The following is a 26,011-nucleotide window of genomic DNA, read 5'->3' as shown; positions in this document are numbered from 1 at the left end:
CGAGGTGGTGCAGCACGTCTGCTGGCAGGGGCCAGAAGTCGGCTTGTCATGGGCCAAGGAGGTGGTGTGGCAGGGGCCAGTGTTTGTGCTGCTCGGCTTGATTGAAGCCAAGGATTAGCTCAGCATGGGCCGAGGAAGTGGTGTGGCACGGGCAACGGTTTGGGCTGCCATGTCTGGGCTACTTTGCCAAAAATGAGGAAACTGCTTGAGTTTGATTTCTCAGCTGCCGTAGATGGAGCAGTCAAGGATAAATTTGCCAAGATCGGAGCTGCTAAAGATGAATTGTCGGATGAGTGAACTGTTAAGTGCAAAAGTGGTTGTTGGCCCCTGACCATTTGCTGCCTAGTTGGTCTTCAAGCATTCGATCTTTTAAGTTATGTGGCCTTCTTGCACTGGAGAGGTTACCCAGATGGGTGTTAGGGAATTAGTTTACCCTATCGCACTAGAGAGCAATTAGTTTACCCTCTCGTGCTGGAGAGCAATTAGTTTACCCTCTCGCACTGGAAAACAATTAGTTTATCCTCTCACACTGGATAGTAAACCCATATGGATGTTGGGGAATTGGTTTACCTTCTCGCACTGGAGAGCAATTAGTTTATCCTCTCGTATTGGAGAGCAGACCCATATAGGTGTCCGGAATTGGTTTACCCTCTCACACTGGAGAGCAGACCTACACGGGTGTCGGGGAATTGGTTTACCCTCTTGCATTGGAGAGCAATTAGTTTACCATCTCACACTAGAGAGCAATTAGTTTACCCTCTCGCACTGGAGAGCATGGAAGTCGTTGTCATGAGTGCAGCTGAGGAAAGCTGAACTGCTGGGACAACCGAAATAATCCTTAGCCTGCGAGGTTATGTTTGGTGATCTGCTTGAGACTTCGAACTGCTTGTGGACCTTGCGTAAAGGTGCAAGCGCAATAAGCTACTCCCAAAATTATTGTGCCATCATTAGGTGTTTCGTCATGTGCCTTTTTGAGGCTTGGTTGGCACGAGCCAGATGGAAAGGTCGGCATGGTTGGGAGCCATGGTGCCAGATCAATGGTTGTCGGAAGCCGTGAAGTAGGCAGGCGTGGTTGTGAAAGCAGAGATGGGGCTGGCTTGGCCCCGGTTCTTGGTAGTTGGGTTGGTGTGTCCTTCTAATACTCGTCTGCCCCCAGCGTGCCATTAAGCTAAGCTACTACATTTTTTCAAAATAGAAGAAGTCTCTGTATCCGGCAATCTATGTGGGGTAGTCCCGTCTGCTTTATCTTGTCATTGAAAGATGACTCGCTTATATTGGTCATGTCTCATCAAAGCGCCTTGTCAATAGCTTCGTTACGCGGGAAATCACTCAATCGCTCGTTCAAGAGTATTTCTACTTCTTCCTGAATTTTCCTTTGTTGGGGTGGCAAAGCCCTCGGCTGCCCCCGGTCATAATCTGCTGGTCTAGGCTGTTATTCCATGTGTTCGACTCGTCTATGTCGCGGATGCGATCGGTGTGGTATGCTTCTAACAAGAGAGCGAGTAACTCGCAAGCTGCTAGTTGAACTTGAGCTGGACTAAGTGACTACTTATCTTCGTCCGCTGTGCTGCCTACTCCGATGTGAGGTGGAGGATGCTCATTGCAGGTTTTGCCGTGAATAAACAATTTGCCTGGAAGGTTGCTCATGTTGATTATTAGAGTGTGGCCCCAACTGTAAGTATATGTTTGTCTGTGGGCCTAACTGAGAGTGCACGCTTCTCCACGCGTTAAGATGGGAATATATGCTATCTCGGGGGTCCAATCGGGAGTGTACTCTGTTAGAACGCTCGGTTCGTGACTGGTCAAGTGGCTGCTTGTCGGGACATTGGTGGAGAGCTTCGTTGCAAGAGTTGATTCACCAAGGTTGTCTGTTATGCAAGGTCGCTTGTCAACTCTATGACTTGTCGAGACAAGTATTGTTCACCATTTGGATTAGAAGAGCTTGGAAGGAATATGCCTCCTTGAGCAATGGAAGTATGGTAAGCTCCGGGCGCGAGATTTGAATTGGGAAATGTCAAATCCGCGGAGAAACATGGTGAAAATGCACCCGGCTTGATGGTTGTTCGGATGGTTGAGATAGTCTTAGGACGATTTGGGTTGCTTGGAATGCCGCGGAAGCAGGCTGGGTCACAGAAGCAGGCTGGGCCGTGAGAGCAGGCTAGGCCACAAGAGTGGGCTGCTTGGCAAGAGCAGGCTGGGTCACGGGAGTTTCTTCTCCCACGTTTGAGTCGTATGGTTTCTTCTCCCACATTAAAATTCTATGATCTTCATTTTTGAATTTTGAATGGACTTATCCATTTCAATTAGTGGTTGTTTTCACTATTTTATATTGATATCATGTGAGATAATTAGACATATTCTCTATTTTCGGAGGCTTGAGGCTGGTACGTTCAGATAATATATTTAAAAATACCGAGTACGTACCAAGAAGATATATAAAGTAACGTACCAAATATGTTTTTTTAAATAAATATAAACGTACCAAAATAATATATAAATGTACCAAATACATACAAAAAAGAAATATGAACGTACCAAATACGTACCAAGAAGATATATAAATTAATGTACCAAATATGTACCAAGGAGAAATATATGTTTAATCAAGAGGAAATATATGTACCAAATATGTTTTTTTTAAATAAATATAAACATACCAAATACGTACAAAAAAGAAAACAAACATACCAAATATGTACCAAGAAGATATATTAAGTAACGTATCAAATATATACCAAGAAGAAATCTACGTTTCATGTGTAATTTGAAAGACTTTTTATTAAAATTGAATACTACAATATTTATATACAAGATTTTAGGAGTTTTGAGATATTATCTAAGAAAATTAAAAGGTATATTAAATATAATGGCAAGTAGCATTCATGGGTATTTTGAAAGACTTTTTATTGGAATTAAATTCTACAATATTTATCTACAAGATTTTAGGAGTTTTGATGTTTTATCTAGGAATTAAAAGGTATATTTATTGTCACATCTCGGCCCAGGGTGGATCAATTCCTTGGCCCACTCCACCACTGTAGCACGATATTGTCCGCTTTGGGCTTACCATTCCCTCATGGTTTTGTTTTTGGGAATTCATGAGCAACTTCTCAGTGGGTCACCCATCATGGGATTGCTTTAGCCCCCTTCTCGCTTAACTTCGGAGTTCCGATGGAATCCGAAGCCAGTGAGCTCCCAAATGGCCTCGTGCTAAGTAGGGATGAGAATATACATTTAAGGATCACTCCCCTGGCCGATGTGGGACCACTTCCCGGGCCCGACTCCACCGTAGCACGATATTGTCCGCTTTGGGCCCCCAACACACCCTCATGGTTTTGTTTCTAGGAACTCACACGAGAACTTCTTAGTGGGTCACCCATCATGGGAGTGCTCTCTCGCGCTACTCGCTTAACTTCAGAGTTCCTACGGAACCCGAAGCCAGTGAGCTTCCAAAAGGCCTCGTGCTAGGTATGGATGAGAATATACATTTAAGGATCACTTCCCTAGGTGATGTGGGATGTCACATTTATATAATGGCAAGTTGGGTAATTTAAATTATAAGAAAGGCTACTTCTAATCCATGTGGCATCTAAATTGTAGGAAGATATTTAATCAAAACTCTAAAATGCATAAATGTTTAATCTCAAAATTTTAAAACCTAGACATCTGTATCAAACTCACCCCCCCCCCCCCCCCTTACTTTTAAAAGTTTGAATCTCACTCATTGATGCATAGTAAAAGAAAAAAAAAAAAAAAATACTTACAATAACAGTGTAATCATAAGCTCATCCAATTAACAGCTTCTTAGTTTCTAATGAAAAAGAAATTTTTTTTTACTGTGATTGTCACATTGTAGGGCCAGCAACGAGCTAAACTGATTATCACTTTGCTCAAGTTCGACTTACTTAATTTCATTTCCAAACATTTGCCAGGCTTGGCTTCCTTCTTCTATTGGCCGAGCTTAAAAATTTCTAGCTCAACAACGAACTTAAGTCATTTTGAGCTATTTATTATAATTGATAAGATGGTTTGGTATTATAACACAAATTTGCAATTTGGCAACACATTTTACTAATAGAATATATAAGGGAAAATTTTTGAAACGTCATATGAATTTGCTCATATTTTTCAATTTGTTATATAAACTAAAATTTTAAACAATTTGTCATACCAACATCAGATTTTAATATGATGTTGGTATGACAATAATTCTCCACCCAAAAAAAAAAAATAAATAAATAAATGCTAGCTCAAGTCATTCCAAAACAACCGAATATGCAGAAGTTCCATTTTACTTGGAACAATACTTCGAGTTTCCTAAAGTACATTTTCAGAGCTACATTGCATGAAACGGCCAAACAACAGAGCAAATTTTTTTTCCCTTTTTCTTTAATGGGTTGCCATACACTTGCAAACATATAAGATTTCTCATCCTATAATTGAATGGGCTGTAAAAGAGGAGGAAACAATGGTTGAGTTTAAAAACGAATATCTATGTACACCTTTACCATAAATGAGACTATTAACTGGACACGGAAGCCTTTAAGGAAATGAATTCTCATTTCTTCTAAAAAAAGAATTAGTTGTGAGACAAACACCACATCGAACTTCAATAATGTGAACAGTCTATTTTTCAAATTGCACCTCATAGATCATGCTTGCAAAATATTAGCCTAATCTAAAATATTTAAGACATCTAATTGAGTTCAAAAATATTAACGAATGTTTTGTTCTATAAGAAACAATGAAATTTCATCATGATAATTAAATTGGCAAATGGTTCCGGATTGAATTGAATTTTTTAAAGGATGATCTATGAATCCAGACTTACAAAACAGACGGTTCGGATCATTGAAGTTTGATGTAGAGTGGTCCCATAACTAATCCCCATTTATTTTTATTTTTTAAAAAAAAAACGAAAAACAAAAAAACAAATGGGGTTCCCTTTGCATAAAAGGACTATAAGTGATAGTATGACATATAGGGTTAAATTTTGTATATGGAAATGAAAGGCTTAGAATCACAATGTGAAGCAATGATCTTTTTGAATTTTGATTTTGAGCTAGCAACTCTCTTTTGTGTATACAACTTGGATCATAAATAATAGCAAAAACATTTTCAATAGTGGATTTGCTTATGGATATGGACATGTCAATCCTACAAAAGATATAAATCCCGGGCTAGTGTATGGCGCTTATAAAGAAGATATTCCATGAATTTTCTCTGTTGAGCCATGATCAAGGCAGAGTTAGACTCATACTAGGATCACTACAGGTTCTCGGAAAGGATTGCTAAGTGGCTTCAAATTCTCAAAGCGCCTTCACAAATTCTTCCTATGAAACTATGACAACAAACCGCAACTAAATTACCATTCAATGGAAAAATAACCAGATATTCCACAGTTAAACAATTTGCTTTTTCAATAACCAAATTTATACAGAAATATTATTATTCAAAAGTAATATGCACTATAAAAAAAGATACGCATAAGCAGGATCAGTAAGCATCTAATCAAGTTCAACTTGTTTTAGATCACACCCAGAAAAATATACAGAAAATTCAATAACCAATTCTCTAGCAAGTAGCTTAAATAACCACAGGCACAGCCCAAAAAATTTTCTGTATGAAATCTTGTAGGAACGGGCCTCACTCCCTCTCTCTGCAAGGTCCCTGTTCAACTTAAAAATCCCGCCCTTAAACACAACGTAAACGAACGCATGGCCCAAAGGGCCTCACCCAGACCCTCTGCCAAAAAAAGAAATTTGGAAGATGAAGTGGTAATTTCGTAAATAAACTGAAATTCCCCCAATTTCAGATTCACCGTAGCTAAGCTACAGTTACCCCCTCCCCAATTTTATAATGGAGTAATGGGAGTAAAACTTTAGGATTCAGCAATCGTTTACTATTCATACTTGCAAAAGTCACATAGAGAAGCTACCATGAATTTGTTATTGGTAAAGAAGCTACTATGAATTTGTTATTAGTAAAGAAGCTACTATGAATTTGTTATTAACTTATTAGTCTAATATTACTTTTCCTTTCAGTGTTGAAAGATGACATTGGTTCGAACCCTCTCTACGTAAAGAAAAGTAATATTATATAAGTTTTTTTAATCCAAAATGGTCCATGAGATTTTCATAACTTCTCATTTTTGTTTCTGAGATTTAAAATCGAAAGAATTGGTTTCTAAGTTTGTCCACCATTAAGCATTTTGGTCATTCCGCGAAAAATCTCCAATAAATAAGATTAAAATGATAAAAATATCCTTAATTTCTGTCAAATCATTTTGGCCTATTGTTTATAAATTGAGGGTAGTTTTGTCATTTTAATCTTTATTTAACATAACTATTCACGGAATGACCAAAATAATTGATGGTGGACAAGCTCAATGACCACTTGTATTGATTTCAAATCTCAGGGACTAAAGTGAGAAAATATGCAAATCTCAGATACTATTTTAACTAAAAAATTTATTATATATAAGCAAATTTCAATTTGGAACCACTAGTGATAAGCCCTTCTATAGCCTCAAGCCCGCTGACGTGGAATTGTAAACAAAGAGCTGAACCCAAAAGATAACCTCATCGTCGTCATCTATATGCTCAGAAAACTGGTGGTGGTAGTACAAAAGCCATGAGCTCAATAGGCCAGAGCATTTTGATGGCACTGACTGTCACTGTGAACAAGTTTGCTTCATCAAATGTGCAGGCGGTTCACAGAAAGCAGAAAAAAGCACCAAAGAAAAGCACTTCGGCCACAAGCACCAATGATATTGGAAGAAGAGGGCTTCTCTTATCTGCTCTAGTTGCTACTCCTCCACTCAGTGACTCTGGGGCTGAGCTTCTGAAAAGTAAAGTGCTTATCTCTTCATTGTGCTTATTTTGCCCCTGCTTTTTTTTTTTTTTGTTGGTTTTTCGTTTACTTATTTAGTAGTGATTGAAATTTGTATCAGAGTATCTGAAGAAGTCAGAAGAGAACAAGGCCAAGAATGACAAGGAGGTAACATTTCTAATTTTACAACATTTTTTTTCATAATGCAATATTCTAAACATGTCTAATAATTTATTGGGAAATTCGAACTTCGGTGCAAGGGGATGCCCACTAGGTAACACCGGTCTACTAATTCTTCAATATGTTTTCCAGAAATATATGGTTTTATTTATGAATGTTGTACAAGGAGGTGGTGTGTTCTTTGAAATGCTAGAGGAGCAATAGTGTATAATTTCGTTTCCATGGGGTCTAAATACAATAATGTTATTTAGCCATAGAAAACTGACACGCTCTCTACAAGAGATGAATAAAGATGGACCCCACAATTGCACGTAGTATTCACTAGTATTAGAGAGTGTCTAAATAGCAACACTCATATAAATAATGCATTTATTATTGTTTTCACATCTTGTTGTTTTACATATATGTGTCTATATATATATGTATGTTGCAGAGAATGGACAGTTATTTCAAGCGCAATTACAAGGACTACTTTGAGTTTGAGGAAGGAACTATTAGGGCCAAGAAAGGGGAGCTTACAGAATCAGAGAAGGGTATTCTCGATTGGCTTCAAAATAACAAGTGAATACTTCAAAATTTTAAAATTGAAAGCAAAGAAGCTGCTCATCTGGTGTCTTAGTTGCACAAATCTTTTCGATTTGAATGAATATTTTTATCAGCAATTAAATTATGTAGAGTCTTTGCAAATCATCTGTCTTTGTTTTCGTTCACATCGGTTAATTCCGTATGAATCAAAGGCAAGGAAGGAGGTGAAGCATGTCTTTAGAGGTTGTGTCACCGCAGTTTATAAAGAAATCTGCATGCATTTCGGATACCATTGCCCCTCCCACTCTAAACCCATTCAACCTGACTTTCTCAATCTCGGCTGCTGTCCAATGGATTGTGGAAGACCGAGCCAGCGGATTGTTCCCCAACCGGTTGAGACATTCTTCTCCTGCAAATTTAGCCACACCACCCATAAGCATCTGCAAGTTGGGAAATGATTTCCATACGCCCCTTCTCCTTCTTCACACTCATGTTTATTTATAAATCTTGGTTCTCTTTTGATTTATTCAATCCTAAAGTTAGAAATAAACATTGATCTAGGGGAGAAAAGGGTATTTGGAAATCACTTCCCCTACAAGTTTAGGAGTGATGCAGTTCAAATGTAACAGCAATGATGACTGCTAATTCTTCCATACCTTTAAAAGGAGATGAACGGTACCCGAAAACAAGATCAGTCCTGTGAAGTCTATGAAACTTCCCATCTATTGACTATTTTTACAAACTTACAAATTCAACACTATGTTCGGCATTAGAAGTTTCCTGCCCATTTGCTCCAGCATTCATATAAGTAGCTCCTCCTGTAGTGCCAGGAATTCATCCAGCAAACTCTGTCCTTTGAATCCTTCATTGGAGCATTGAACCCTAACCGGTTAAAGCGGAAGCCACTTCCAACTCTGTATAAACCTGGTTTTTTCTTCTCCAAGAACTCGATCCGGTTCAGTATTACACAACCATCAAAACCAAAATCATCAAACAAACAGTTTAAGCCTTTATCAATGTCAATGAGCCTGATTGAATACTCATGACAGAATCTGCATTAGTTATAGACAAACCAAACCATTTTACTGAATTTTATTGGAATTTGGAATAAATTAGTTTACCACATTAACTCAAAGGGAATTGTCTGCAAAATAGAGTTAAATGTTAATTTTATGTCATTATGAAAAGCAGAATAGAACATCAAATGGAATGCTAACAGACAGACAAATAGGCCTGTCTGGAACTGTTTATGGAAATGCAAAAGGAGTTTGGAAGGTAGATTGTCTACCCTCCTGTTTGGATGTCCTTCTCATTCCCTTTTATTTGTGCGGTCACGTTAAGCCACGTCAATATTTTATATTCCTATTGTTTTTTTTCTTATTATCTCTATAAAAAAAATTAATATAAAATGTTAACGTGACTTAACGGTGATCGCACAAAATGAAAGAAATGGAAAGAACACCTAAACAGGAGAATAGATAATCTGCCTCCAATGCGAAAAGGCTTTATGCCAACTAAAAGTGGTTATGATTTCGTTTGGTAAAAAATCTTTAAAATACTTTTAAGTCATTTAAGTACATTAGTACTTCAAAGATTCTTTTTATGAAACACTTTATTTTTAGTAATCTCAACGTCTTTCAAATAAAACCGACATTTTTTTTTTTGGCCAAAATAGATGTTTAGGAGGCTCTATTCCCCCAAAAGCCATACGTTTTTTTCAAACAACACCCCTAATGCGAACTTCAATCTTGATTTTCTTTTGTGTTGGAACTTCTATCATGATTTGGATTTTGAGATTAGACCTAACTTGAAAACACTATTCCACTCATGCAAGTCTCGTGCTTTATTAATAGAACAATGGATGCAAAACTGTTTGGATCCAAAATGACATTTTAGGCTGAGTCCATAATTGTTCTCGATCTAATAAAAAGTGTTAGGAATATTCTCACTATGGGCCTGGCCCAGTGCAATCCACTACAGATATTGTACCCATTAATAATCTGGACATGATAAAAAGTCTCAGCTTCTACTTAGCAATGCTCTTTGTCAAATGTAATATAACCACAGACTATGCCCATGGTAGATTCATATCTAACACCACGTGCACATAGCCATTGTGGATTACAAATTGACCACGACTGATGTCAGTTATAAAAAAAATTCCAAAAATAAAAATAATAATAAAATATTGTGTGTGTGTGTGTGTATATATATATATATAATACTTATAAACAAAATTACACGTTTACTACAATATAATAATTACATAAAAAATTACATATTCAAATATTACAACAGTATACTAAAGCTAACAACAAAACCGATGACATATACTAAGAAATACCAAACTATCCATAGACCTCAAATAACAATAACATTGTCACTTGAAGACTTCACATTTCTTTGAACACCTCCAAACAAAGGACTTTGAGAGTGAACTATTGCCCCCAATGCTTTGAGAGTGAAGTACTACGCCTAAGAATGCTTATCTGCATAGACATAAGCACATAGATCAAAGAAAATATATTGTACTACTATAGGTGGAAATACACATTTATTATCAAGTAAAAAAAGTGATTACCGAATGAAAAAAAAAATCATTGTGATAGACTCATACATTCATCAAGTGACTCAAAATTCCACATTGTTTCCTACAACCTGCATAGAGTTCATATACTTGCATACATATAATTCTGACTCTTTCAGGTTCCCATCTTATCAAATCTACAATATTACAACACCCTCTTCAACATCTCTAGATTAGACAAGCAAGTTAAATCCATCATGAAATCAACAATTATTTACAAACAGATACAAAATTGAAGCATCCACTGATCGGAAAAATCGACAATGAAATGTTCTTACACAATACCCCCTAAATCAAATAAATTGTTAGAAGTAGTGGTTTTATCCACTATGTAAGTTTAGGGTTAATTATGTAAGCAGTTTCAACTGCATGGTGAAATAAACCCTAGAATCTAGGGATCAGTTTCCTTCAGACTTAGTCTTCTACCACGTTTAGGTTTATGTTCAACGTGGGCTGCATGGTTTTCATTCAATTACTGTGTAAGGCTTATATAAAGCCTGTTTGTTCTTCGTCTAATATTAATGTGATTTCTCATAGCTTGCAAAAGATCTCTGTTGACAAAACTCAGATTTAACATTTGGTATCAGAGCCCCAACTTGGGGTTTCTGATTAAAGCTTGAGAGAAAGTAATTTTTGAGTGAAGATATACGAGAATATGGCAGGAGAAGGAAGTGGTTTTGTGCAAGCATCCATTCCGAAACTGGATGGGCATTATGACCATTGGGCGATGCTTATGGAAAATTTTCTACGTTCAAAGGAGTATTGGAGCATTGTAGAGCATGGAATCACTGCAATAGCAGAAGGAGCCTCACTCGCGGAGGGGCAAAGGAAGGTGCTTGAGGATCAAAAGTTGAAAGATCTAAAGGCTAAGAATTATTTGTTTCACGCAATTGATCGAGCTGTTTTGGAAACAATCTTGAACAAGGATACGGCTAAGGAGATTTAGGATTCATTGAAGCAAAAGTATCAAGGGACTGTTCGTGTCAAGCGAGCACAGTTGCAGGCACTTCGACAGGAGTTTGAGATGCTTCACATGAGGACAGAAGAGATTGTGAATGAGTTTTTTGGTCGAACTCTGACCATAGCCAACAAGAGAATAATCAACGGTGACAAATTAACAGATGTAGAAGTTATTGAGAAGATTCTGAGATCGATGACTCCTAAGTATGATTATGTGGTTTGTTCAATTGAGGAATCCAAAGATTTAGATCTTCTCTCAATTGATGAACTGCAAAGCAGTTTGTTGGTACATGAACAACGGATGATCGGACATGTTGTGGAGGAGCAAGCACTAAATGTGGTCTATGAAGAGAACTCTGGAGGAAAAGGACGTGGTCGAGGAACCTTTCATGGAAGAGGCAGAGGGAGAGGTCGACAAACCTTTAACAAGTCAACAATTGAGTGCTATAATTGTCATGAATTAGGGCACTTTCAGTATGAGTGTCCTAAGAAAGACAAGGAAGCAAAGGTCAATTATGCTGAGGCTAGTGAAGAGATGTTGCTAATGGCGTATGTAGATGCTCCAGAGGTCAAAGAAGATATTTGGTTCCTCGACTCGGGGTGCAGCAATCATATGTGTGGTAAGAGGGAGCTATTTTTTGACTTTGATGAAAGTTTTAGAGAAAGTGTGAAACTAGGGAACAATACTAGTATGACTGTTTTGGGGAAAGGAAACATTAGACTACAAGTGAGTGGGATGACTCAGGTGTTCACAGGGGTTTTCTATGTGCCTGCTTTGAAGAACAACCTTTTAAGCATTGGTCAGCTTTAGGAGAAAGGTCTTGCTATTCTCATTAAACATGGAAGGTGCAAGATCTATCACCCTGAGAGAGGACTGATCATGGAGACCATTATGGCTGCAAACCGCATGTTTATTATTGTTGCTCAGCATCAACTCAGTGTCCAGGCATGTTTCAATGCTCTCACAGATGATCCAGTTCAGCTGTGGCACTGTCGTTATGGGCACTTGGGTCTTGGTGGCTTAAAGACTCTCCAACAGAAGCAGATGGTGAATGGACTGCCTCAGATAAAGGACTCCTCAAGAGTGCGTGAGAATTGCATGGTAGGCAAGCAGCTGAGAAACCCTTTCCAAAAAGGAGTACCTGGAGGGCTTCTCAAAGTCTACAACTCATTCATGCAGACATATGTGGACCAATAAAGCCTGCATCCAACAGTAAGAACAGGTATCTACTGACCTTTATTGATGATTTTACTCGCAAGACTTGGGTCTATTTCCTGGTAGAGAAGTCAGAAGCTTTTCGATTTTTTAAAGTCTTCAAAAGTCTTGTTGAGAATGAGACTGACGCAAGCATTAAAAGTCTGCGCATAGATCGGGAAGGGGAGTTTACATCTCATGAGTTTGTTGAGTTTTGTGTTGAGAATGGGATTCAACGACAGTTAACTGCAGCCTACACCCCGCAGCAAAACGGAGTAGCTGAGCGTAAAAATCGAACCATCATGAACATGGTTCGAAGCTTACTAACCGAGAAGAAGATGCTAAAGACATTTTGGCCTGAAACAGCAAACTGGACAATTCATGTGCTCAACAGAAGTCCCACACTTGCAGTAAAAAAACAAAACACCAGAGGAGGCATGGAGTGGTACGATACCGTCAGTAAGTTATTTCAGGGTTTTTGGGTGCATTTCATATGTGCACATCCCAGACAACAAGAGAACCAAGCTGGATGATAAGAGTATGAAGTGTGTGCTACTTGGGGTTAGCGAAGGGTCCAAAGCCTATCGGCTATTTGAACCAGTCTCACAGAAGATCATAATTAGTCGTGATGTTAGGTTTGATGAGAACAGTAGCTAGGTTTGGGATGAGCATCATCATGAAGCGGTCATAGCAGATTTGGAATGGGATGATGATGAAGACATAACAAGTGAAGCTAATGAGGTTGACAGTGAGGGAGGAGATGAAGATGGATTCGATGGAAATGACAATGATACAAGCAACAATAGTGGATCAGATGAAGTCTCAAAAGCAAATTCATCCAGTTCAGAAGAAAGAAGACCTAGAAATCCGCCAGTATGGATGCGGGATTATGTGACAGGAGAAGGTTTATTTGAAGAAGAGGAAGCAACGGTGCATTTGGCTCTTCTTGCGAGTAGTGATCCAGTTCATTACAATGAAGCTGTGAAAAATGCCAAATGGAGGAAAGCTATGGATGTTAAGGTAGCAGCTATTGAGAAGAACAACACTTGGGAATTGACAGATCTACCTCAAGGAGGGAAGATAATTGGAGTTAAATGGGTTTACAAGACTAAACTGAATGAGAATGGAGAGGTGGACAAGTACAAAGCTCGGTTGGTGGCAAAGGGGTATGCTCAAGAATATGGGGTTGATTATGCTGAAATTTTTGCTCATGTGGCTAGGTTAGATACCATTCGAATTGTGATTGCACTTGCTGCTCAAAGGGAATGGACAATTCATCAAATGGACGTGAAAAGTGTTTTCTTACATGGGGAAATCAACGAAGAAGTATTTATGGAACAACCACATGGGTATGTGCAGAGAGGTAAGGAGCATAAAGTTTACAAATTAAGGAAAGCTTTATATGGACTTAAACAAGCCTCTCGTGCTTGGTATAGTTGTATAGAAGCTTATTTCTTGAAGGAAGGGTTTGTGAAGTGTCTCCATGAACACACTTTGTTCATCAAAGTAGGAGATGGAGGTAACATTCTCATTGTTTGTCTTTATGTTGATGATCTCATTTATACTGGCAATGATGAAAGCATGTTCAGTAAGTTTAAGCAGTCGATGATGAATGAGTTTGAAATGACTGATCTTGGTAATATGAGATACTTCCTTGGAATTGAAGTATTGCAGAAACCAGATGGAATATTCATCTGTCAAAAGAAATATGCTCAGGAAGTGTTGGAGAGGTTTAATATGGGGAATTGCAATCCAATGCATAATCCTATTGTTCCAAGTACCAAGCTAACGAAGGACCTGACTGGTGAGAGGGTCGACAACACTTACTACAAACAAATTGTGGGGAGTCTCATGTATCTCACAGCCACTCGGCCTGACACTATGTTTGTGGTAAGTTTAATTAGCAGGTTTACGGAAGGTCCAACAGAAATGCACTTGGCAGCAGCAAAAAGGGTTTTGAGATATGTAAAAGGCACAATCGGCCTTGGAGTTCTTTACAGAAAGGGAGAACATGCTGAGCTCAGAGGCTATACAGACAGTGATTATGCAGGTGACTTGGACGATAGAAAGAGTACATCAGGATATTTGTTCATGTTAGGTTCAGGAGCTGTGTGTTGGTCTTCCAAGAAATAACCGGTGGTTACACTATCAACAACTGAAGCTGAATTCATTGCATCAGCTTCATCTGCTTGTCATGCAACCTGGTTAAGAAGGATAATGAAGGACTTAGGTCAGGTTCAGCAAGACTCTACAACGATTTTCTGTGATAATAGTTCATCAATAAAGCTCTCCAAGAATCATGTGCTGCATGGTCGAAGCAAGCACATAGATGTACAGTTCCACTTCCTTCGTGAGCTGACTAAGGATGAAATTGTGCAACTGGTTTATTGCAACACTCAGGAGCAAATAACAGGCATACTAACCAAGCCATTGAAAACTGATGCCTTCCTGAAGTTGCGGGAGTCTATGGGAGTGTGTTTGGAATCAGATGTAAACTAATTGCTTAGCAGTCAGTTTAAGGGAGGATGTTAGAAGTAGTGGTTTTATCCACTACGTAAGTTTAGGGTTAATTATGTAAGCAGTTTCAACTGCATGGTGAAATAAACCCTAGAATCTAGGGATCAGTTTCCTTCAGACTTAGTCTTCTACCACGTTTAGGTTTATGTTCAACATGGGCTGCATGGTTTTCATTCAGTTACTGTGTAAGGCTTATATAAAGCCTGTTTGTTCTTCGTTTAATATTAATGTGATTTCTCATAGCTTGCAAAAGATCTCTGTTGACAATACTCAGATTTAACATAAATATCATCCAGTAACCCATGTGAAACCACAAATACATTTATCGAATTTTTAACAAACGAATTCCTTTTTTTTTTTTTTTTTTTTTTTTTTGACCAACCAAATTATTGACCCATAAAATTAAGAAGAAAAGCTGAAAACAAAAAAAAAAATTGAAAAACTGAAGGAATATACCATTTGTATGATCGAGGGCAATGGCCTTGCTCTTTGGCATGCTTGATGTGGTAGTGCCCCTCGGGAAGAGCGACCAGGTAGGAGAAGATCGTGCCACCGAACCAGACATAGAGGAGGGGGTCGACGGAGCTAGTTTGGATGTACTTGGCTTGGTAGTAGTCCAAGCGTTTCTGCGGATTCTTCTTGGCAAAGTCAACAAACAGCATTGTCTTATTGTGGTTGGGCAAATCCTTCAGCTTCAATCCCTTGATCTCGTTGTAGAATCTCCTCATCGTCGTATGTGGTGATGCATTCGACAGAGAGAGAATCGGAAAACCCTAACCTTTGAAATCGAGGAAGACTAGAGAGAAGAAATGAGGGGATTTGAGGAAGAGAGAGAGTGTGGTAGCCATAGATGTTTGAAATTTTGCTAAATTTTGGAAAGACGGAGTTTTACAGTAGTTGATGGGACATATTACAATTTGGTTTTTCCTTCTTTATATTTTGATAAGCGTCCAGGAGCTGTGAAAATTTCAAATTTCAAAGATGTTTGATGTCACATCCTGGCCCGGGGCGGATCACTTCCCGGGCCAGCTCCACCACCGCAGCACGATATTGTCCGCTTTGGGCTTACCAAGCCCTCACGGTTTTGTTTTTGGGAACTCACGAGCAACTTCCCAGTGGGTCACCCATCATGGGATTACTCTAGCCCCCTTCTCATTTAACTTCGGAGTTCCTACGGAACCCGAAGCCAGTGAGCTCCCAAAAGGCCTCGTGCTAGGTAAGGATGGGAATATACATTTAAGGATCACTCCCCTGGGCGATGTGGGATGTCACAATCCACCCCCCTTAGGGGCCCGATGTTCTTGTCGGCACACATGCGACCAGGGTTAGGCTCTGATTCCAATTGTCACATCCCCGCCCGGGGCGGATCACTTCCCGGGCCCGGTCCACCACCGTAGCATGACCCCCTTTGGGAACTCACGAGCAACTTCCCAGTGGGTCACCCATCATGGGATTGCTATAACCCCCTTCTCGCTTAACTTCGGAGTTCCTACGGAACCCGAAGCCAGTGAGTTCTCAAAAGGCCTCGTGCCCCCTTCTCGCTTAACTTTGGAGTTCCGATAGAACCCGAAGCCAGTGAGCTCCCAAAATGCCTCGTGCTAGGTAGGGATGAGAATATACATATAAGGATCATTCCCCTGGGCGATGTTGGATGTTACAATCCAGCCCCCTTAGGGGCCCTACGTCTTCGTCGGCACACTCGCGACCAGGGTTAGGCTCTGATACCAATTTGTCACATCCGGGGCGGATCACTTCCCGGGCCGGCTCCACCACCGTAGCACGATATTGTTCGCTTTGGGCTTACCATTCCCTCACGGTTTTGTTTTTGGGAACTCACGAGCAACTTCCCAGTGGGTCACCCATCATGGGATTGCTCTAGCCCCCTTCTCGCTTAACTTCGAAGTTCCTACGGAACTCGAAGCCAGTGAGCTCCCAAAAGGCCTCGTGCTAGGTAAGGATGGGAATATACATTTAAGGATCACTCCCCTGGGCGATGTGGGATGTCACAAAGTATGTACAATTCTATCACGTATTATGACTGTAGTAGATAACAAAAAGGTAATGTGGATATTAACAATATTGACCACTAGCAATGCTTGTGGTGACTTATTATATTTACAACGTAAAATTCTACGCGTGGTCATTAATTTCTATTTTACAACGAGTTAAGATTTTCTCGTGATAAAAAATTGTTATTCATCATGTGCTTATTATACCCTTAGTAAATTTGTACTTTTTTATAATAGGCTCATAAAGCCCATGATAAATGAACTGTTGTCTTGTAGTGGAGTCCTCGTACAACCAGGAATCTTCAGAAGCTAGGTATACTTTGAATCAGAAAAGATGCCAAGAATCAAGAATAAATTTGGGTAATTAAAGAGCTTGGTGCAGAATCCTACAAGTATCAGGATTGGCCAAGACCTATCTGGATTAGGTTAAGGAATTCTAGTCCTAATGGGACTCTCGACCATGAGGAAATTGCTACTATAAATAGAGAGGGGTGTGTGTTACACCCGCCCCCGCTTATAAATGTAATTATGTAATTCTCCTAAAAAATTAATAGAATTATCAATTTGGACCCTATTCTTTCACCCAATCTGGATCTAAAGTGGGATTCTTTCTGTCCCCAGGCTGCCACGTGGCAGCACCCCAGCTCACCTCACTTCACTTTTCGATCCCCTACTTGTGACCCCTTTTCTCTATCTTATTTCAACTCTCTTTTTCTGCACTCTCTCCCTTCTCTCTCTTGAAACTCTCATTTTTTTCTCTTCCTCTTTTACATTGTGACCACACACACACCCATAGCTACACCTGCTCGAGGGAAGACACCATCACCATCATCAAAACCTCACTCTTTTCTCTCTCTCCCATCGCAGCGAGGACAGTGGAAAGCCAAGAACTCCGGTGAAGTTCTTTATCCTTAGAAATCATGGTAAGCCTTGGATTTTTCCTCTCTCCGTGTTAGTGAGATGATTGGATGTGATTTTTGAGTATTATCTTGTTATTTCCAAGGTTTTAGAACTAGATCGGCTAGGGGGAAAGTTCACTCATCTTCAGCGAGCTCGTGGTTGTTAAGGGATTTTTCAATCATCTCCAACCATTCTATGGCAAACCAAAGGTATAAAAACATTGCTCTCATCTAGTTCTTCATTTTGATACCTAGATCGGGGTCTAGAGTGTACGTTTGCAGTCGGCCAGAGCTGTAGAAGCTCCGACATTCTTCTCCGTTTCGCACCAGGCCTTTCAGGCTATTTCTCAAACCCACATGCCTTAAGCCCGTTTTGTTTCAGTCCTTTTCCTTTTTTATTTTATTTAAATTCTGTAAGACCCAAAGGCCTTAGGGCCATGTCAACAAACCCAAAACCCTTTCTAATTAAGCCCTTGGGCCGTGTGGGTATGGGCCTAGCCCAGAGAGCTCCTAACCCATGTCCTAAATCCTTTAACCATAATCGGAGCCAATAGCCAAACCCTAAACCAGGTTGACCCAGGTTGACTTTTTCGATTTTCGTCCAGGACCTTTTCTAGGCTAATTTCGATGTCCTGGACCCGTTTTTGAAGTCCGTTTCCCAAATTCAATCGTTTGAGTAGAGTTTGACTGAAGGTACCCTTTGTGTGAATAGGTGCAATTAATAGCAGTGATTTCATTATTCCTTTTTGGTACGGCTTTGCACCAACAGTGTACGGTGAGTGGACCCTTTCTAAAAATGCATGTTTTCATATTAGAAATGCATAAATGAAAAGCATGATTTGATGACTATGTTTTATGAAATATTTTATGAGATAACATGCTTACTGAGGCTAGTTTGAATTATTACTATTTTTCCTATAACCCGTGTTCTTATAGAATATCCGACGGATGACGATATGATATTTAGAACATATTTAGAACACTTCTTTATAGTATATATGATGAATGACTTTATACTATGAAGTTTCTTTTCAATATATGTATGTTCACTGGTTTTGTACTTACCTAGTGGTCCTTTCCGCTATGGGATGTAGGGATAGAGGTTTTGTTATGAGTTTTGTTGCTTTTGGTTTTCATTTTCTAAGCTTGAAGGTTTTGAACTCCCTTCTGGTCCGTCCCGGGCGACGGTTTGGTGTTGGCATAGGGCCTGAAGTATGTTTCCTCCGGCTATTTAGCACAGGGACATGGAACCAGCATAGGGCCTGAAGTGTATTTTTCTCTGACTGTCTGCTCAGAGACGGGGAGTCGGCATGGGGCCTGGGGGTTATCGAACATTCACTAGTGATTATTATATATACAAGTTATGATTTGAGATATTGCACCGCATGCTAGGTTTCGGAAAACCTATGTTTATCATGATATATGTGTTTTCATAAAACTTGGGGGGTTAGTATGTTGATAACTGTTTTATTATTATTATTATTATATATATATATATATATATATATATATATATATGTATATCAACTTGGTTCACTCATGTTTGTTTTGCGTTCCCTTCAGGACCTATGAACGAGGATTACGATCTGAGCTACAAGGAATTTCCCTACCATTGATTCCGTGCTATATCTTCTCTGCTTCGGCACCTATTGTAATAGCACTCTTCTAAATTTCCGCTTGTACTCTATAATAGACGTATGCTCTAAATATGTCATGTATTTTCCTAATTTTAATAGTTAGTAGTTGAACTTTAATTTTGTGTTATTAGTCCCTATTGCATGTTTTAGCTTATTTCTTAGCATTTGCTTAAATTAAGTGGCTTTTGTCACCCTTCGGGTGTCGGCCAGCACGTGACCATCCCGATGTCCTTAGGACATCGGGGTATGGGAAGGCCAGTGTGCATCATTCAAAACCCCTTCAAATCAACACACAAATTTGCCATGCGCAAACTTTCACTCTATGTGAAACCTCTCAAAGATCTTGAGATTTTTATTTTCCTTTTTCTCGTCAACGCATCTTCAGTTTGAATAAGCAACATTGTGGTGGCAACCGGCAACATCTTCAGTTTAGATAAACAACACAGGAGTCGTAGAATTAGCCAACTGAGGAACACCTTCAGTTTGGCTAAACATCATTGCTTCGAGACCGATTGGTTATCTACCCAAGTCTCGGTCAGTAGGGATTTCCGAGTCCTTATTGGAAGAGGTCATCTCATCAGCCTTCTCGCCGAAGTTAGGTGTTACCAGGTTGAGGCATTCAGCACATTGAACGCCAAATATTTATTGAACTTTGCAGAACTAGTAGCCTTGTCTTCAGGCTCTAGAATTCGAAGGCCGAGATGTGTTCCTTCTTTGGCCGCAGTTGTAAGATTCAGAAGTCATCAGCGTGCCCAACGCCACATCAACATTCATTCATTCTCCAAGCCAAGCTCGGCTGACGAGTTGGCACGCCTTGCATTCAACCGAATGACGTAGTTAACTTATTAGCTATTCAGCCTGCACGTCACGTAGGCTAAGTAGTTTTTAGGGTCAACAAGAACTCACAAGGAAAAGAAAAACAATTTAAGTCTGGATGGCTAATGTGTTTGAAAAGTTTAGCAATTTGGTTTATTTTTATGTTTAGGTATTTTTTGTAATTTATGTAATAGGTTTCCTAGTAGAATGAGAATTATGATTGCTTTCATATTTGTGACTAGGGTTTCAAGATTGCTCTCTTGTTTGTTTCAAGATTAGGTCTTTACAAATACGCCTCTTGTACTTTCGTAGGAATTAAGTGGTAATAAGGTGTAGTCCTTCGTTCGTTATGTAATCGTCATGGTAATTTGTCATCTTCTCCTTTCTTGTGTATCAATAGAATAAAAATATGTTTAAAATTAGTTTATCTTCCTTTCATTTGTTAACATATTTCATAATAGATGGTAAATGCACTAATATGTCCACGTGGTAATTGCAATTTTCTTTCATACTAAGTTCAATTCTTATTTTGGGTGTGGAGTAAGATTGTAAGAATCACTGTTCTGTTTTTCTTATAATAAGCTAGGAATAAAAATTCGAATTTCAATAGTTTTTCATGGTATTGGGCAAGTACCCGATAAAGTATTCATTGGCTGTACCCCGAACATATTTGGAGTAAACCTACACATTTGTTTCTCAAACCCTATTATATTGGGGTGCAATAAGAACCTTTGCTACGATATTATGATCTTTCACTTTCTACCTGAGTTGTATATATCGATCAAGATCTCTAATTCTAAGAAAGTAGATCTTTGCATTGCTCCTATAGCTGCAGCCTGCAGGTGCAGGTACCTTCTCACTAATTCATAATTTTTCATGCAGGACATGCAGGTCCATTGCAGAGACGATAAGAGCTGCTGAGACTTTGTCTTACGATTTGGGAACACTTGAAATTAAATGGCACTGGAGGAAGCTGGGACTCAATGTTACAACACAATAAGAAACAACATAACCCTTCCCTTCCTTCCTTTCCCCCTCTATTCTATTATGTTTGCAGGAATTGAAGGTTTTGTCTTGTAGGTGGTTGGAAGGGCAAATGATGTTTTCCCATACCTTTTGTATTCTTATCCAATTATCCGTACGTGCCTTTCTGCAACATGATGGAATGCAGTGAGGCAAAACATAACTATATAACCATCACTTTATATATATGATTTTAAATTGCTTGATACTCTTTTAGAATAATAATTGGAGTCAATACTCCTTAGTTATGGATGAATTGCAATTTAATAAAAGTGTATAAACTTTTCGTTTTGTTATTTTATAGTCACTCTGTAATATTGGCTTGTGATTTGCAATGAAACAAGAATACCTTGTTACCTGTAAGTTATCAATCCGTGTCCTTTATTTTATGTTTCTTTCCATTGTTTTTGGGTTTTTGATCGACTGCATGGAAGACTCCTATTACTCAATCCCCAAATTTAATAATCCAAAACAACATGTGGGAGGACTGTTTTGACAACTTTGACATCGTAAATTCCCAAGTTTCATATTATCTTTATCCTTTTTCAACCTTTTGAAAAGAAAACAAAGTTTTTATTTCAATAGGAATAGTTTTTTAGGGAATAAGGAATGCCAAAGAATGACACATAATTGTGCATGAAATAAAGTCCAATGACAGCTTCACAGCAGACAAGCTTGGAGTGTGCAAAATTACAATAACAAATAGTATATAAAATACTTAATAAAAATAAAAAATTGGGATCCTTCCAAATGAGATAAAGAAGCACAGATTAAACAAGATGGGGCATGTTCCATTAGGTCAGGGAGATTTCAGGCAGGATCTCCTGGGCTGTAGAGAAATAGGATCATGAAAAATATGCATATCAAATACAACAACAAACAAACAACAACAAAACATTTTCCCACTAAATAAGGTCGGTTATATGAATCCTAAAACATCATTACACTCGATTACGTGAATATGCATATCAAATATGCTAACATTTTAGTTTGGCCTTTGCCTCCTCATTTTTTAACTCTTTTCTGTACTCTGATCAGACTGCCCATCACTCGTACACTTTTACATCAAGTTGTCTCGGATTTTCATATGCATTTTTAAGCCCTAAATTTTTTAAGAGAGAAGAAATATTTATCATTCAGCATGCATGGATGGAGAATTTGTCCGGACACTAGGGACATCAAGGGTCTTGTCCTTATTAATGTCTAAAGTTTTATTTTTTAATTTTTTTCCAAAGGTTTTGGTTTTACTTCTGGATAGATTGATCGACAGCATTATCTATACAATGCAGATTTGATGAGGGAAATCCCACCTAATAAAATGTGATGATTATTTAACCTTTTTTTATCATGTAATTTGTGTACTAGCGAAAGGAGGTAGGTGGATTCTTCATTTTTGTTCTTACCATTTGATTTAGCTGGTTTGATTAATAAAAAATTCTTAGGTGCTCCAGAATACTCACTAATTCGATTGTTTTAACAGTTAGATTTTAATTTTTATATTTTAACAATCAAAACATCTCAAATGCCGGGTTCTCCAAAGCACTCAAGAAAGTGCCTTAATTAATTATTGAAAAAATCTATAGTACATGAATTGTAGTCAGAAACTCCGAATCTGGAGAAGAAACTCCAGATCGAATAGTAGTCAAAAGAAGACATGATACTAATTAAACCTCAATTTTTCTTACTTAATTGTTATGAAAATACCATTTTTCGAAACTGGTTTTCATTAAGTTATGGAATTAGAAGCTTGGAATTGCTTAGAATTTTGGGTAGCTGTGATATGGAGACACGATTATCGCTTAAGACCTATTTATTCATTCCTTAATTATTTACCAACTGATTTATTTTAGGAACTGCAATGGTATGGTACAAATAGCATGATTTGGATCCATAAAAAATGGATTTCCATTTCCCGCACTATTTTTTTTCTCATGTACACCCTTATTTATTTATGACATTAAAATTGAATAACGCATAATAAACAAAAATCAGCTTAAACGTACAAAAAAATAGAAAATAATTAAGTGTCTAGAAAATAATTAAGTGCTGCATTGGATAATGGATACACATAGATTGCCTAATTTAAAAGGCTTAGCCTTTTTCCAATTTGTTGAACAGAAGGTGGAGGAGTATATATAGTAAGTAAAAAATGCCAGCTCATTTGCACCACCTGCTAGTTGACAAATAAAAACAATTAAGTTTGAAAGCAGGAAGGTTTGTTTCCAACTTCTCCTCTTAGGTTGTTTCTATCGAATTGACAGGTAAAAGAAAAATATGAAAGAAAAGAAAAAAAAGAACATGCAAGATCCCTTTTGAGATCGAAATTCCATCTACTTTTGGAGCCTCTCCCCCCCACCATTCCCTACTCCTAGAGCTAGCAACTAATGCAGCAGCTTCCGTACAATCATGCAGCTAGTAGAATACAAAGAGCAGAAGCTGAGTAGCTAACTACCCTTGAAACCACCTGCATGTCAAGAAATTAAGAAACTCATTCAGTTTAAAGAACACAAGGAAATTAAAAACTACAATGTATTTGTAAACTAATGCATAAATTGTAATAATGTTTTTCAAGAAAAAGGAAAAAGATGAGGACTCAACTGGTTATTTCCAGATGGAGTAGATTGTAAGAAACCACAGTGGTCTTGGTATGCAGATCTCCCCTGCAAGAACTTAATATTTTGATCAGTAACCATTTCAAACTATATAAAGCCAAAAACAAAAATAATACAATTACTAAGCAAAAAACAAGTACCTTAAAATGTGTAGATGAGAAACCTTGTGAATAATCCAGAACACTGTCTCCAGAAGCTTGATTATTTGACACAATGAAGTTGTTCTGCAGAAAAAAAATCATAAAACCCATCAAATATAATCCAAAAAAATTAACATTAATAGATATATCAGTGCATGCTGATAAAAATTAGCCACACTAATGAAGTTGAGCTTAATTAATTAAATACTAATTACCTTGGAGTAGTTGAAGACAGGAGAGCTAGCAGTGTCATCTAATAAAGATGGTTGTTGTTGTTGTTGTTGATCACCACATGAGCGCCTACCTTTTCCTTTGATATTATTTCTCTGCTGCCTTTTTCTTCCAAACTTCAAATTTCCAGCATCCTTGGATATTTGAGGAGGATAAAAGGACCCATAATTATTGTTGATGCTGTTGTTTTCATCCAAGTAAACTTCATCTTCATTGAAATGTGGAGGCCCAGAAGATGCATCAGAAACCATTGACTGATCTTCTTCTTCATCATCCTCCTCCTTATCATGAATAACTTGTTTACCACAAAAATCGGACTTGCTCTTGCAATTATTATCTCTGCTGCGTGAAGCACTTGGATTACGAGAAAGATAATTAGAGTGCTCCAAGTATATAGTCCAACCAGACTCACAACCACTACTGCATTCTGAGGCCAACACATTCATTTTTTCTACTCTCCGTTTCACAAGCTATAATCTCAATGGTTTTTTTTCCTTTTAATAACACAAAGACAGAGGGAGAGAGAGAGGTAAATATATATATATAGATGAATATCAATACACCTCTCTCTCTCTCTCTCTCTCTCTCTAGTTAATTAATTAAGTAGATATTGATATATGATATATCTCAATGGAGGACTGGTGGAATGTGTCTCTCTATATTTGGACTTCGGACAACAAAAGTTAATGTAAATATATAGGAGGGTATGGAATGAATTTAAAAAGAAAGAAAGAAAGAAAGAAAGAAAATAGGGGAATAATTTGAACTCAAATCTTAGACTTGTTTTGTCCTGACTTGGACTCGCCTATTTAATTTCCCATTCAGCAGTTTGTGAGAATGAATAAAAAATGCCAGTTGGGATCGAGGAGGATTAAATTGGTTGCATGTAAGAGAGAGAAAATTAAAATTAAAATTAAAATTAAAAGAGAGAAATGGCCAGCAAGAAAGAAAGAAAGAAAGAAAATATGAAATCAGAGAGGCACAATATCCCTTCACATGCTAAGACAGCTAGGCACTGTGTACCCTCTTAACAAAACTGGGTACACGTCCGTTTCCCCTTCTCAGTATATGGACACCTATCCCTTCATATCAGTACCAGTCATTGCCTCTCTCTCTCTCTCTCTCTCTCTCTGTTGTTGGTGATGACATTAGCTTGATTGGATCTAGCATGGGAGTTTTTAGTACGAGATTTTTCGAGCTATCGTGTGGTCCTTGTAAATATGTTTTAGCAGATAAATAAAGCAAAGCAATTATATGCTCTGCATGTTATATTGAACTTATAACTGCACATGCATAATCTACAAGATACTTTCCTCCTTTCTATATTATTAGTTACCATATGTCTAGGGTTTATTAACGTTAGTCAGAGTTAGGAGAGTGTCATGAAAAGTAATTCTACTAAGTTTATCAAGGATTTATCAGCATTAGTAATTGAATGAGTATTGCAAAGATGAATGTTAAGACTAGTCGCTCATGTGTTCATAAATAACAATCAAAATTTATTTGAATTTTACTGTGCATGCATGCGACTCATACTTATTGATAGTCATCAAAATACACTCTCGTACATATGTTATTACTTCGAATTATAGGTTGAGACTAGATCTAGACATAACCAAATACACTCTCGCAGAAGTGGGTAATGCAGAACAAAAAGTAGGTGTATTCGTAAGTTATTGTCTACTCTTAAGAATCAAGCCACAATAATTAAAAGGGTTAAACACAGATTAAAAGTTTTATTAGGGCATGGCTGCATGAGTGGAGACTGTAGAAATTTCTTGGGGCAAAGCGCAGTTGACTGGGTGTTTATGAATCCACATGCAATCACATTCACACCTCTCTCTCCCTC

General features: G+C 38.2%; 2 protein-coding genes across 2 annotated transcripts; one reads left to right on the top strand and one right to left on the bottom strand.

Moving 5' to 3' along the window:
• Window positions 1-6,536: 6,536 nt before the first annotated feature.
• On the top strand, window positions 6,537-7,770 carry LOC137730170 (uncharacterized). The gene is made up of 3 exons (XM_068469234.1): window positions 6,537-6,850; window positions 6,953-6,999; window positions 7,445-7,770. Exons 1-3 carry the CDS (start codon window positions 6,634-6,636, stop codon window positions 7,574-7,576), a joined length of 396 nt encoding a protein of 131 aa, XP_068325335.1. The 5' UTR covers window positions 6,537-6,633; the 3' UTR covers window positions 7,577-7,770.
• Window positions 7,771-23,313: 15,543 nt separating this feature from the next.
• LOC137727481 (protein SOB FIVE-LIKE 5-like) lies at window positions 23,314-24,724 on the bottom strand. The gene is made up of 4 exons (XM_068466335.1): window positions 24,147-24,724; window positions 23,932-24,015; window positions 23,778-23,839; window positions 23,314-23,643 (listed from the first exon to the last, which is right to left on the bottom strand). Exons 1-4 carry the CDS (start codon window positions 24,606-24,608, stop codon window positions 23,628-23,630), a joined length of 624 nt encoding a protein of 207 aa, XP_068322436.1. The 5' UTR covers window positions 24,609-24,724; the 3' UTR covers window positions 23,314-23,627.
• Between the last annotated feature and the right edge of the window lie 1,287 nt (window positions 24,725-26,011).

Source organism: Pyrus communis, chromosome 3, assembly GCF_963583255.1.
Source record: "Pyrus communis chromosome 3, drPyrComm1.1, whole genome shotgun sequence".
Classification (NCBI taxonomy): Eukaryota; Viridiplantae; Streptophyta; class Magnoliopsida; order Rosales; family Rosaceae; genus Pyrus; species Pyrus communis.
This window is presented reverse-complemented; position numbering and strand designations above follow the sequence as displayed.

Excerpts from the sequence above, each read along its gene's own strand:
- LOC137730170 (XM_068469234.1), top strand. The coding sequence starts at position 6,634 with ATGAGCTCAATAGGCCAGAGCATTTTGATGGCACTGACTGTCACTGTG. Across the intron at positions 6,851-6,952 it reads TGGGGCTGAGCTTCTGAAAA|AGTATCTGAAGAAGTCAGAA; the intron begins GTAAAGTGCTTA and ends AATTTGTATCAG. Across the intron at positions 7,000-7,444 it reads AGGCCAAGAATGACAAGGAG|AGAATGGACAGTTATTTCAA; the intron begins GTAACATTTCTA and ends TGTATGTTGCAG.
- LOC137727481 (XM_068466335.1), bottom strand. The coding sequence starts at position 24,608 with ATGAATGTGTTGGCCTCAGAATGCAGTAGTGGTTGTGAGTCTGGTTGG. Across the intron at positions 24,016-24,146 it reads CTGTCTTCAACTACTCCAAG|AACAACTTCATTGTGTCAAA; the intron begins GTAATTAGTATT and ends TTTTTTCTGCAG. Across the intron at positions 23,840-23,931 it reads TCTCATCTACACATTTTAAG|GGGAGATCTGCATACCAAGA; the intron begins GTACTTGTTTTT and ends AAGTTCTTGCAG.